Source organism: Mesoplodon mirus (genome assembly GCF_964341445.2).
Source record: "Mesoplodon mirus genome assembly, chromosome: 2".
Taxonomy (NCBI): Eukaryota; Metazoa; Chordata; class Mammalia; order Artiodactyla; family Ziphiidae; genus Mesoplodon; species Mesoplodon mirus.
Genome location: NC_138977.1, coordinates 83,510,960 through 83,525,624, shown reverse-complemented (window position 1 = coordinate 83,525,624; position 14,665 = coordinate 83,510,960). Strand labels below are relative to the sequence as shown.

Sequence of the window (14,665 nt, the reverse complement as noted above, 5' to 3'; positions counted from 1 at the left end):
CACAAATCACCGCTCGTTTCTTTGTCTGTGCCTCGCTGCCAGCACCCAAGAGCCTGGGGTGTTGGACAAGAAAAGTTCCCGACCTGGAGCCTGGGCATTTAAAGAGCAAGGATTTCGTTCACTGCAGTCAGCAAACCTAAAGGGCGAGCAGACAGCAATCCTCTTTCGAAGGTTCGGGTCTTTAGAGAATTGTGGGTACCTGAAAAACTGGAGGCAAAACAAACAAACAAACAAAAAAGGAGCGCACCCGAGAGGGATGGAAGAGGAGGCACATTTGGGGACACTTCATGCCCGCTTGCCAGTTAAACAGAGTAATTAAAAGCAACAACCACACAAACCAACAAAATGCAAACCTCACGCTAATGCAGAAAAACCCAGAACTGAGCGCAAAGAAGCCATTGGTTGAAAATCCAGATGTATTTTATTCAAGAGCTTTACTTGGATGTTCTTTTATTTTTTAAATGGCTGGGTAAGCGGAGTCTCTAGAAAAGCACATTAAGCCAAGACAAGAAATGCAGTTTATAAGATGCTTTAAAAAAAAAAAAAAACCCTCTACCAGGTGTATTTTAAAGAAATCCACTTATCGTTCACATACTTGGCCCACTTACTCTGTGTTACAGGGCGCCTGAGTCTTGCCAATGTCCTAGTGCTTTATAACATTTCATGCACTTCAGGGGGTAGGCTTGTTGTTAAATTGAGCGTGTAACGCTCTTACAAAACAGGTTTTCTATGACATCAAGGTTTGTTCTCCCTAACTGAGAAAAAGAGAGAGAGAGAGAGAGAGAGAGAGAGAGAGAGAGAGAGAGAGAGAAGAAGGGGGAAAACACACACACTATCTCAATTTATGCCTAAGGTATATGATCAGTTAAAAAGGCTTAAAAGCTCAGGGAAATTGGATCAGGGAGAATCGTCACCCAACTTTCATTATTTCCAAGTAGTGTGATTGAATTAAAGGGCAGGGAGCTGGTTAGAAGGGAGGATCAGGGGCTCAGTGCGTAATGGTGTGGTATTAAATTCTAATTAGAGATGCAGGAATCAATGATAGGGAGGTTGGACAGCTCAGTTCCCCAGTGCCAGCCCAATAGACGGATGAGTTATTGTCATGTAAAAAGCGCCAGCAATAAGACCAACCGCTTTGCTATTGTCCAAGTGGAAAGAGCCAAGTTTATTATGAGGACTATATGCTCTAGAGACCTCAGACAAGGCATCTCATAGGAGGCTTTTTCATAAAACTAGGCTCTGCTGGTAGTAAGGAGGCCAGTTTGGAGGCAGGCGTTGAGCTGTGCACATCTCCCCACTCCAGCCACCTTCTCCATACCCATCTTTTATTTCATTTTTCCACTTGGCTGAGCCATCCAGAGCCTTTTCAATGTATAAAATGGAATATTCTTACCTCAATTCCTCTGCCTACGAGTCCTGTATGGCCGGGATGGACACCTCGAGCCTGGCTTCAGCCTATGCTGACTTCAGTTCCTGCAGCCAGGCCAGTGGCTTCCAGTATAACCCGATAAGGACCACTTTTGGGGCCACGTCCGGCTGCCCGTCCCTCACGCCAGGATCCTGCAGCCTCGGCACCCTCAGGGACCACCAGAGCAGTCCGTACGCCGCAGGTAAGGACCGCCAGCTTTCTCAGCTGAGGAAGCCGCCTTTCCGCTCGTATATAGGAAGCCTTGATTGCATTTGAAAATGGAAATGTGTTTAGTATTTACCAAACGAAATTTGCTTACACAAATGAAAGAATTTATCACGTTAGAAGCGATTGCAGGGAGGGGTAATTCACTTACAGGGTTACACTATCCTAGTCACACCCGAACCGCCAACAAAATTATCTTAAGCTGCCAAAATGATAGGCATAATTTATTTACTTTGCGATGAGACGTAAAGCTTAGAAAATAATTAAATAACAAAGAGTAAAGCTCATTACTGGCAGTGTCTCTTTTTTTAAGATCCGACAGCGGCTCACACCTCTTTGGCGGGTCATTTTTCTGATTCTTTCTTTCTTTTCTTTTCTTTTCTTTTCTTTTTGCAGCGCTATCCCCCAACTTTTGGGCCGGGTCAACTTTTGAGAATTAAAAAGTTTCAACCGTGGGAGGGTTTGGTAACTTCATCCCTGGCTTCCTGATATTCCGACTGAGGTTTTCGGACTCTTTTTCCTCTCTCGTTCTTCCTCATCAAAGCATTCCCGTGTCCCCGGCCTTCAGCCGTCTCCAATGCGCTATTTCAACCCACCCAAAGGCGCTTGTGCCCGGAGGGACCCCACCACAGCCCGAAGTCTGCGCCCCTGCTTCCGTGTATAACTAATTTGCTCGGGTTTTTCTCGCCAGCTCCTCTCGGCCACTCTCCCGCGCCGGTGTCGGCGGCGGCGGCTCCAGCACCATCTGACCTCTGGAGTCCCCACATTCCGGCTCTGCGGCTCGCGCGCTCCAGACCATTTTGCTCATACTCTGTCCCCTCTGTTGTCCTCCAGTTCCTTACAAGCTCTTCACGGATCACGGCGGCCTCAACGAGAAGCGCAAGCAGCGGCGCATCCGCACCACTTTCACTAGTGCGCAGCTGAAAGAGCTGGAGAGGGTCTTCGCGGAGACGCACTACCCCGACATCTACACCCGGGAGGAGCTGGCCCTGAAGATCGACCTCACCGAGGCGCGAGTCCAGGTACGCGCTCCCGGAAGCCGATCCGGCTTTGCAGCATCGCGCGGGGCAGGGGTGCAGTGCGGGTGATTCTACTGAAGGTCCGAGCTCTCCGGCCTCTCCTGAAAGGCCAGGTCCGGAGGGGCCGTGCGCGCGAGGAAGGGTTAGGGAGCGCGTTCTTGGCTATAAATTCACAGCTGCAAAGTGCTCCCACCCCAGCTAGCGCCGCAGAGGCATTCAGGGGCCATGGGAGAGCCATTTTGGGGACAGGGAGTGCCCTGGGGGAGGAGTGCAGACTTTGCCTCCGTAGTATAAGTAGTTTTGCCAAATCCCTCCTAACTCAAGAGCTTTTAACTCGGAGCTAATGGCGTAGAGGTACAGGTGCATTTTCCCGGGAACTGTGACTTGCAGCAGATTCGCAAAGGGTCTGGGATTCTATGTAGGTCAAGATCCGCGCGGTACTCTAACCTTTTAGGGACACAGGTGCGCTCAAGAGCAGGCCGTGGCGGCTCTGCCCGTGAGCCCCCCAGTGGAGGGGCGGTACGCACCAACGCTAGCTCTTCCAGGCCCAAAGGCCAGGATGGGCAGCAGGCCCCAAGCCCAGAGCTCCCCCACCCACCCACCCCCACCGCCTTCTGTCTACCACTCAGAGTTTAACTTGAGACCTGAGGCCTAGAGGCGATGGCGAGTTTGGAGTGGCTCAGGAAGTAGACTGAGCAAAGGTCCGCCCAAATAAGGGCTTCCATTTTAGGGCCTTTCTGGGACCTGCAGCCTTTTCACCTCTCCTGCAAGCCACCATTTCCGGGACATGCTCAAGTCGCCCTAAGAAAGTTTCTCAAAAGATGCACCAGCCACAGGCGCGGGGGTATCCGCGGCGCGTGGAGTTTAAAACAAGCTGAAATGGAACGTGGGCCGCCCTAACCGCTTTTCTTTCCCGTTGGCTTCTTTCTCTTGCTGCTTCGCCGCCTCTCTTCTCCTCTCGGGCCAGGTGTGGTTCCAGAACCGCCGCGCCAAGTTCCGCAAGCAGGAGCGCGCGGCCGCGGCTGCAGCGGCCGCGGCCAAGAACGGTTCTTCGGGAAAGAAGTCCGACTCCTCCCGGGACGACGAGAGCAAAGAGGCCAAGAGCACCGATCCGGACAGCACTGGGGGCCCGGGCCCCAACCCCAACCCCACTCCCAGCTGCGGGGCGACTGGCGGCGGCGGCGGTGGGCCCAGCCCTGCAGGAGCCCCGGGGGCGGCGGGGCCTGGGGGGCCGGGAGGCGAACCCGGCAAGAGCGGCGCGGCGGCGGCGGCGGCGGCGGCGGCTGCGGCGGCAGCGGCAGCGGCGGCGGCGGCAGCCGGAGGCCTGGCTGCGGCCGGGGGCCCTGGACAAGGCTGGGCTCCCGGCCCCGGGCCCATCACCTCCATCCCGGATTCGCTCGGGGGCCCCTTCGCCAGCGTCCTATCTTCGCTCCAAAGACCCAACGGTGCCAAAGCCGCCTTAGTGAAGAGCAGTATGTTCTGATCTGGGATCCTGCGGCGGCGGCGGCGGCAGCGGGCGAGCCGGGGCCTGGCGGGCGAGTGGGCGAGCGGGTAGGCCCAAGGCTGTTGTCGCTGCTGTCGTGGCTTTTTCCTTGAGAGCCTAAAGTAATCGCGATAAGAATAAAGAGAAAACGGCGTCGCCTCCATTTCAACCCCACTCCTGCCCCCTTCCTTAACCCCCAAACCAAACCAAACCAAACAACACACCTCCCTGGCTTCGCACCTGCCTCAGGGCCGCGCAGACGGGCCAGGGCTTCGCTTGCCGCCGGGGACGTGTGAGCGGCGCGGCCTGGACTCGGGGGGAATCTCAGGGGGCTGTGTCTGCGTGTCGGTGTATGTCTGTCTCGGGGAATGTGTGTCTGTGGCCCGAGGAGGGTGACAGGGAGAGAGGGGTGGGAGGCCACAACCAACTCAGTGACTTGCTTAGAAAAAGAAAAAAGTAATCAAAACTCCCCCAAATTAAAAAAAAAAAGGAAGTAACAATTTTTTAAAAACCCGAAAGTTTTTAAAATCTAAGAAAAATAAATAAAACAAAGTAAAGGGGGTAAGAGGGAAGCTGCGGCTGGCACTGTGTGAGGGCTCCATCTTGCGAATCCCTAAATTCATCCGCGCCCCCCACCCCGGACAGCACAGACTCCCTTGGGGCTCCTCTTCAGGGAGAGTAGGAAGGCCTTCCAGACGCCCCGCTTCCCCTCTTGTCCTTGGATTCGGGCCACTGCGGCGACGATTCGTGCAGATGGTCCCCGCGGCCAAGGTGACTTCCTCGCGCCCGCTTGCCAGCCCCACCTCGTCGAACAGCATTCCGCCATCTGCGCATCCGAACCGCGCACAGTTGCAGCTCGCAACCTGAATCTGTGCAGCCACTCGGCCCTGAAAGATGCCCTATACATGAAATGCCTTTTCATCCTCAAACTCTGCAAACGATGTCACATATCTCGCAACTCTTCCCTTTTTTTCTCTCCTGACACCCCAACCGGCATTTTCTTCCACCAGCTTTTACTGAACTTTTTGGCACTGCTTTGGATTGGAGTCAATTGCAGTCCACGCAAATGGCTGCAGAGAAATCTACCCAGCAAGGAAAAGAGGCGCACACAAGTTTGCAGAAGTGTCTCTGCATTTCTGTTTCATCCGAAATGGACGCACATCCTGTATGGTGGATGGACTGTATATTGATGATTCCATTCTTCTCGCAGTTTAGACATCTCTGTTGGGATTTTTTGTTTATTTGTTTTTTATTTTAAAAGGCACAAACTATAGATATTAGTTGAATGTTGAGGCTTTAACTTTTTTGGTGTCTTTCTACAACCGTGTTCTGTGACTCAATTGTATCGTGTTAATATCAGTACAGACCGTCTCCTCTACGTGACCGTATAATGTTTTTCTCTTCTTGTAGTCTCTATGGTGTGTCTTTATGGAATAATAAGGTTCTCACGGGTTCAATTCCTTTGTGTTTAGAGAGACCACGGTTCAGACAATGGTATATATTTTTGTTATCAGGTGCATGTCTGTCTGATTTCTTTTTTATTTTTTCCTTCTTGTTGGACTATGTTTGTGAACATAAGCGTCATAAGTTATGTTTCAGATTTTGGAATTTATTTATATGTGTTAAATGAATGCTTCTATTTAAAAGGGAAATATTTCTACATGTGCATATAGTTTTCCAAGAGTGTACCATTAACTTGATTGTTGATAATAAAAACAAAAAGCAAGTCTAGCAACTGAACTATTCCGACTTTTTCTTGACTCATTTTTGCTTGATTTTTTAAAAAATTTAATTGAAAAACGATAAGGGAGGACAAGGAAATTGTACAGAATATCTAGAAGCCTCAGCGGCTCTGGAAAACTAGGTGGGTTGGGGAATCTAAGTTCATGCAGCTAAATCCAGCCAATATAAAATTTAGTGCTTGGGACAGCAGGCAGGATTTTTCTGGTCCATTTTTATTTCTTTCCCAGTCACAGAGCACAAAAGAAGACGAGGGCGTTGATAAAAGTGCTCAGATCCGTGCCTAGGCTGCGGCTCCGCGGACTCAGTAACCGAGGAAGCAGGGTTAGGCAGCCTTCTAATTCCCAGCTTTGAGAAGCACTTGAAAGTGCAGCATGCAGGTGCCTTCAGGACCGATGGTGTCCGGGGAGGGCCAGGAGGTCCAGCCTCCTTAAGCCCCCAAAACTGCTGGCACCCAGAGACACCGGGGTGGGTGGGTGGGGCCTTTGTGTGGACGGGTGCATCTGGAAGGCACCAGCCAGAGAGCAGCTCTGCCATGTTGGTGTGTTTGGAGAAATAACATCTACAACAACTGGAATTAGCGAGCACTTGCCTGTACTAGGTTGTGTTTTCCATACATTATCTCATCTACCCCTCAAGACAACATCAGGAAGCAGGTGCAATTCCTATCCCTATTTTCTTTTAAACAGATGAGGAAGCTGAGGCAACAGAGAGGTTAACTTGCTCAAGAGGTTCTCGTGTATGATGGATGGGGCCAGTCTTTGAGCCCAGGAAATCTGATTCCAGAGCCTGCCCTTTAACTATACCAGTGGTTCCCAAAGTGTGGTCCCTGGACCAGCGGCCTCAGCATCACCTGGGAACTTGTTAGACCCATGAATTCTTAGACCCCATCTGAGACCTAGTGAATCAGAAACTCTGGGAGTGAGGCCCAGCCATCTGTGTTTCACAAGCCCTATAGAGAATATGAGAACCGCTGAACTACACTATAATAAACCCAAATGGGAAGGTTCTAGCATTGGAACTGCATTGGGAACAGGTGTGTTTGTGCGTGGTGGGGGTGGGAGCGGTTCTGGAAGCTTCAGTGACACCCTTTTGGAAGGAAGGAGTCATCACCACAGACCCAAGATGGAATTCTGCCTCTTCCTTGGACTGTTTGGCTGGGTCAACTTCTTCAAGCAGTTGCCCGTGTGGACTTTTGGTACTTACCTTGGTACCTTTCTGGTTGGGCTTTTTCAGTGGAGGAGCCAGCTTCCCTCATTTGAGTGGAGGCCACAGTCTGCCAACTCTGGTCTGAGGATTAGCAGCTGATCTGGTTTGAATTTATCAGGGCTTCTTACTTTAAGAATCCAAATATAGTGTGCATCAGATTAGGCAGGTTTCATCAAAAAACTTGAAACCTTTGGGTCTTATCAAACTTCCAGTCGTTTTTCTAAAAAGCTTTTAAATAGTCTTTAAAAACTCTGTCTCTAAATGACCTTCAGTAAAGTCTCCAAGACAGCATTCCATAAACAATGGCATTAATTGTGCTGGTCTAAAATGCCAGCAATTGCCAGATCCCTGAGACCCCAGTCTTCAGTTGTAAATATAACTTAGAAGGTCTGGAAGAGACAAAAAGAAAGGCAGGAGCGTATTGACAAAAAGGGCATTCAAGGCCCAGGTAACCCAGTCCTGGGCTTGGCTGGAGGAAAATTAGCCTTCCTCTAGGCATTGAGGGCTGCCAAGTAAGCCTCTGTGAGCTGACATCAGGCCAGTGGGACAGGCATTCTGGAGAAGACAAGACCAGGAGAGAGAAAGAAAACAATAAGGAGAGAGAGGGAAGAAGAGAGATAGAGGAAGAAGAGAGATAGAGAAAGAAGAGGAAAAACAAATAGCCAAAGAAGAGTTTTTGGAAACCCCAGGGAGGGCCCTAGAAATCCTTTCAGATTTGGATAAACTCAATAAGCTTCCCCAAATTCCCTTCTCCTGGCCTTGACCTGCTTTGAGCTACTTATCTCCAGGACAAGGGAAACTTTGGAATATGGTGAGGAAAACATGCTTCCCTCTCTCCACCCCCCTTCCCCACCAGCTTCTCATAAGACTGTATTTTAAATATCTGGAGGCATCCAGCTCTAGTATTTCAAATATCAACTTCTTTTTACTTTGGGTCACCTCTGCCTCTGGTCAACAAGCGAACTGTCGGGAGGCAAGTTTATGATCAAATGCAGAATAATGCTCCTGAAATATGATGGAATCTAGTGGCAGGACACTATGTCTCTTGTGTTGTGTCATTTCCTTGGAGCCCGGCACAGTGTGAACAAGCTCACTTTCACTTTTCCTCTCCTAAGGAATTTGCATTTTGGCTCATCAAGGCATCCCTTTTCCTGGCAACTCCGGGACCACATGTGACTTCACAAAACCTGCATGAGTTACTGCCAGACAGCCCTCTCTAGGCCAAGTCCCCTTCACCATGGCTGAGTACAGGGAACCAGAGAGTGGTTTCAGAAGGTAGCCCATAACCCAGCAAAGAGTAGCTGTCTGCTACTCACCTCATGTCCTTAGAAAGATGGCCTCTGGCTAGATAGAGATGGCCCTCAATTCAGGGAAAGGAACTCTGTGACCTTGGACAGCAAATAATTAATCCCTCTGAGCCTGATTCATTAACCATAAATGTGAATAATAGTACAGACCTGTGAGGTTGCTGAGGGGATTACATAAGATGTCCAGTAAGTACCTGGCAGAGCAGGGAGTTTTCAGCAAATGTCAAATATTATTTTTTAACATTATTTTATTATGTAACTCCTGGATTCTGTCTTAATCTCCCTAGCTCAAGCCTCAGCAGATTAAAAAGATCCCTCAGTTGTCACTTATGTCAATGGCCCAGGAACACAGAGTGTGAGAAAATATGCAAAGTGGAATTGGAGAACTTTGCTGAGGGTGACAGTTAACAGCCTAGAATCAGCCAAAGGCTGACAAGTAATAACTACTAATATTTATTGAGTGCTTATTATATGCCAGGCGTTTTTAAGCTGACAAGCTTTAAAGCATTCAATCCTCACAACTACCCTACTGGAAAAGTGCTATTCCCACTTTTTTTTTTTTTTCTTAAGAGGAAGGTGAGGCATAGAGGGGTAAAGTAACATGCCCAGGTCACACAGCTGGTAGTAACGCAGCAGGGACCCAACCCCAACTGGTTTGTCTCCCAAGCCCATGCACCTTAACAACTGTTCTTTTACAGTCTCTGCAAAGGGATGAATTCATTTTAGCCTATGAGGTCCTATACTGCCAGACCTGGGAAGAGATCTCCCCTTGCAAAAGGACTCTGAAAGGTAGGTGAGAGTTAGAAAGGGCTCAGAAAGAGCAGGACTGGGAGGCGAACCCCAACCAGATTCAGAATGAAGTCCAGGGCCTGAAAGGGAGCAGGCTTTGGGATCCCCAGAAGGAGGGAGAATGATTTCTGCAAGGCAACACATCTACGGTTCATAGTCCCTCTCTGGTAAGTGAACAAGGCAAGGAGTGGCCAGAGGCATGGCACATGAAAGGGGAAAGAACGGTTACACTGATGAACCGTGGAATGTTGGTAGGTAGACAGGAATGGATGTCAGGAATAGATGTCAACCTCTAGGCTCATTTAGCACCACCATGACAGACAAATCAAATGGCGCAAATGACAAAGCCCACCTGAATCCTTAATTGTTCCAGCCTTAATTTCAGAGTGGCCGCTCACAACTCTCTGTAGATAATAAAACCAAATGCCTTCACTCACTAGTACTTCCATATTGGAAAGCAAAGTACAGTGCAAAGACCTGTGACCTCCTCAAACCAATAGACAGGTTATCTGAAGATGGTCTATGACTATGTCCCCATCACCACAGTAGACATCTTGGGTAGTGCTAGTCTTGGCTTAACTCAGGAGTTCTTAACCTTGGGTTCATGGATTGAATTCAAGGAGGAGAGAAAAAAATACATATATATATATTTTCACTAATCTCTACCTGAAATTTGGCATTTTTCAATGATGAATGTAGACAACAAAGCCACAGTAGTAGTATTAGTACATACGACTGTCACCAGTGAAATCACAGATACTTTCATGTCATGTTAGAGGTTTTGAAACTATCTCAATAGGTCATTTGCATTCATCATTAATTTGAAATTGTGGTAATTATTAAACCAGCTACTAGATCTTGTTATTTAATACATTAATAAAAACGCACATACATGATTACAGCACCAATTTGTATTAAAACATTTTTCATAATTTTATTTTAATTGGCTCCTTTTGTAATACTATGCATTTTATTTTTTTACATTTAAAAACGTTATCTTGAGAGGGGTTCATGGGCATCACCGGCTGCCAAGGGTTCTGTGGTACGTGCACATGCGTGCTCGCGTGCGCGCGCGCGCGCACACACACACACACAAGCTAGGAGCTCCTGGCTAATTGATGAGAGCCGGGTATTCCACCCCACTGCAAAGCTCTGACTTTAAGAATCTCTCATCAAGACCAGAGCATGTAATCATTTTACTCTACAGGTGGAAGAAATATTAGCCAAGTCCTATAACATGCTCCTTTAAAGCACAAAATAAAATAAAACAAGCCTCCAAAGCTGAACAAAGAAAATTCCAGGATTTTAAAGACCACTGCTGCGTGGAGGTGACAGACAGCACAGGAGAGCAGGAGGTGATTAAAAGGTTTCAACAGGATTTGAACATCCTCATCATATTTACTGAGTATCTTCATGGGCCAGGCACTGTGCTGGGTGCACCACGGAGCAGCCCCTACGATGAAGGTGGTGCTTTCCTTCTATTACACTACTGAAATCCAAAGCCATTGAGTCACATGTCCAAGTCACACCACTAATAATGGTAGAGCCAGGATGCAACCCACAGCCCTGAGTCTTAGCCAATATACTAAAAAGCTTAAAAAAAATGAGAAAAGGAATTCTTCATCTTCTGGGCTGTCACTCACTTTATCTTTTGTCTGAACCTGAAGCTATTTAGTTTGTTAAAATACCCCGAGGCCAAGTGATTGAACAACAATGTTACTTTAGCCTTGCATTTGATGTCAAAGACCTCCCTCTGGGGAAAGTCAGACATCAAGGGGGAAATAAAGTCTTCTTACCTGGACATAATTTCATTAGGGAACCAAGTGGATGACTGTTTGCTATTTGCTATCCAATGATTTAAGGGGCGATTTTCAGAACAGGAAGAGCCTGAGTGTAAAATTTAATTTCTTTAAGGCCCTAGAGGCATGGCTACCTCGGGCAAAAGTGAAGTGTAAACCTGGTTTGTCTGAGGCATAAGATATTGTGCTTTTGGAGTATTTACTATGTGTTAGGTAGTTGGCTAACTGTTTAGCATTTGTTATGTATTAGGACCTTTCAAAATTCCTAAGGTAGATAATATTGTTCTCATTTTTAAAAATCCAAGTAGCAGAGAGGCCGAGCAACTTGCTTAAGATCCCAGAGCTGGTAAGTGCCAGAGCTGAGCTCCAAATCAATGTCCCTTTGATTCCAAAGCCCTGATCAATCTCCGAGAGGTCCCAGAGTCCAGAGGAATCACTGAGGCAATAGCCTAGAATCCAGCACTGCCCTTAGCCTGCCTGTTGACGCCTTAAGCCAATGTTAAAAAGGATAGAGAGTGTTATGAAAATGTTCTGGAATTTATAGTGATGATGGCTATACAACTTTGTGAATATACTAAAACCCACCTAATTGTACACTTTAAAAGAGTGAATTTTATGTTATGTGAATCATATCTAGATCTTTTAATTGAATAAATTTGACATGTAACATATAAATTTAAGGTGTACAGCTGTGTTACGTTGATACATATTGTAATATGATTGCTGATATAGTGATATTTATCACATTATATAGTTATAGTACAGTATTATTGTCTATATTCATTACACTGTGCATTAGATCTCTATGGTTCATTTACTATTCTTTACAAGTTTGTACCCTTAAACACCATTGCTCTTAACCCCCTCCCCGCCGATTCCCTGGTAACCACCATTTCCCCGCCGATTCCCTGGTAACCACCATTTTACTCTGTTTTTAACAGGTTTCACTTTTTTATTATTCCACATTAAGTGATATCATATGATACTTGCCTTTCTCTGTCTGACATCTTGCTTAGCTTAACGTGTTCAAGGTCCAACCATGTTGTCACAAATGGCAGGATGCCCTGCTTTCTCATGGCTGAATAATATTCCATTGCGGGGCTTCCCTGGTGGCGCAGTGGTTAAGAATCCGCCTGCCAATGCGGGGGACAAGGGTTCAAGCCCTGATCAGGGAAGATCCCACATGCCACGGGGCAACTAAGCCCATGCGCCACAACTGCAGAGCCTGCACTCTAGAACCCGTGAGCCACAACTACTGAGCCCTCGAGCCACAACTACTGGAGCCCGTGCTCTGCAATAAGAGAAGCCCCTGCAATGAGAAGCCCGCACACCACAACCAAGAGTAGCCCCCGCTCACCGCAACTAGAGAAAGCCCACATGTAGCAACAAAGACCCAAAGCAGCCAAAAAAGAAAAAAAAAATTTAAAGCAGAGACTAATACAGGAAGCCCATGTCTTGTCTTCCTCTGTGATATCCTTGATTTCTTGCAGGTATAATTCATATACACCTTCATCTTAGTCTTAAGTCAGAGCAAAATAAATTAACAAAGGGGGGAGAGAGTGAAAAATATTACCATTTTCTTAAGCAATTAGCCTTTTTTTTTTAAGTCTGGTGAATGTATGTTCTCCAGTATTGATTTTAAAACAAAATGGGCAAAAAATTCTTAAGCTGAAACCTTACACTGTAGTAATTTTTTCAATCTAATCATTGAAAGTCCAGAGAGCTGTTAAAATAATCAGATATTTAACCATCCCTATACCTGACCATATATTCAAAAAGTCATGCATGGAAACTTCTTTCTAGGGGCACTCTTGCCTTCTTCTATTGAAGGAAAAGGAGTCAGATTTAAAGGATATTTGAAAATGTCTCTGGGATTCATTCACTTATGCTGAGATTTTCTTCAAGTTCATTGAAACATTTTAAACAAGTCATTTCTTGAAAATTCACAAAAGGCTAAAATTTCAGTACACGTTTATTAGCAGAAATTAGGGTATCCCACCTGAAAGGTTGTCTCATGTTTTGTTGTAAGGTCTTTTGAGACGTATAGATGATGCTAGAATATGAGTTTGCAAGAAGACAAAAGTTGCATTTTAGGAGTTGATTTTCTGGCCTTAAGACAATTGGGCCTTTTTGTTAACCCAGGATTCTCCTGCTCAGAAAGTCTCTACTTGGAAGGAGAGAACCACATCTAGATGATAGCCCTGTAGTTGCTTTCTTTTTGGTGAGACGTCCTTCAGCACTGTTATAGGACTAGGATTGGTTAGGACTAGTTTCCATGTCATTCACACCTACTTGCTGAAAAAGTAGTTTGTGATAACAGAACCATATCTGAATAATTCAGTGATTTCAAAGTTTTTAAAAATTTTATAGGTAATACACGCACAAGGTAGAAGTTCAAATGAGTTAAAAGGGTCAATGAAAAGTCTAGCCTCTTCCTACCTCTGTCCTCTCAAAGTAACCAGACTTACTAGTTTCTTTTGTATCTTTCTTAAGTATAATGGGACGGCTTACCTAATTTCTGTACTTTTTTTAAAAAGTCAACATATATCCCAAAGGTCACTCCCTATCAAAATCTGTTGACCTGCCTTATTTTTAATGGCTTCATAGTATTTGGTTTCCAAAAAGGAATGTAACACAGTTCCTATGCTCCTAATGGCTCCTTGAATGGAAAGGAAGAACGTGACAAGAGACTGCTAATTCTTGCTAATAAGTATTCTCCTCTTCTTCCAGTTAGTGAAAGAACCCCTTGACTTTTTGACTGGCTGCAACATGGGCATCCAGATAGAGGTTACATTTCCCAGCCTCCCTTGAACCTAGACATGGCCATATGCCTAAGTTCTAGCTAACGGGATGAGAGCTGAAGGGATCTGTGCCACTTCTACGTCATGCCCTTTAAAGAAAGCCGCTTGCTGTCAACCCCTTTTCCTTTTGCTATGTGAAAGAATGTAGATGTGGTGGTGAAATAGAAGGTTCCTGAGCCCATGGACCACTTCTTAGAGTAGAAGCCACCCTATTATCCTCTATTAATTTTTTTTTTTTTTTCAGTACGCCAGCCTCTCACTGCTGTGGCCTCTCCCATTGTGGAGCACAGGCTCCGGACACGCAGGCTCAGCGGCCATGGCTCACGGGCCCAGCCGCTCCGCGGCATGTGGGATCTTCCCGGACCGGGGCACGAACCCGTGTCCCCTGCATCGGCAGGTGGACTCTCAACCACTGCACCACCAGGGAAGCCCCCTCTACCAATTTTTACAGAGAAATAAATAAACTATTACACCAGCAATTGTTTGGTCTGTGTTAAACAACTGAACCACTATCTTGATAAATAAGAGTTGTCCTGGATATTTGTGCTGAACGTGGAGTAGGACTCACCAGATGGATGGGGGTCTGAGAATGACATTTCAGGCTGTTACATGTACAAGGTTGGAGAGACTTAAATCCTTTTTTAAAAGAGCCAGTAAGTGGCAGATGGATTAGATAATTCAGGTCTGTTGTCATCAAAGTCCATAATCATTTCACAACACCATTAGTATGATATTCATTTAAGGTTTTTATTTTCCCCTGGAATATATTGATGGACTTGGGTATTACCCGTATGAATTGCCTAATTTGTTTGTGATTCACTGGGAAATCCCAGAACAGGTTTTTCCAGTAGAATGACATGAAAACCAGTCCTGACCAATCTTCGT

At 46.4% G+C, this 14,665-nt stretch overlaps 1 protein-coding gene across 1 annotated transcript; it reads left to right on the top strand.

Annotated features, from left to right (window-relative positions):
• Positions 1-1,220: 1,220 nt before the first annotated feature.
• PHOX2B (paired like homeobox 2B) lies at positions 1,221-4,135 on the top strand (the record flags this gene model as incomplete). Its single annotated transcript, XM_082607475.1, has 3 exons — positions 1,221-1,610; positions 2,468-2,655; positions 3,620-4,135. Exons 1-3 carry the CDS (start codon positions 1,370-1,372, stop codon positions 4,133-4,135), a joined length of 945 nt encoding a protein of 314 aa, XP_082463601.1. The 5' UTR covers positions 1,221-1,369.
• Between the last annotated feature and the right edge of the window lie 10,530 nt (positions 4,136-14,665).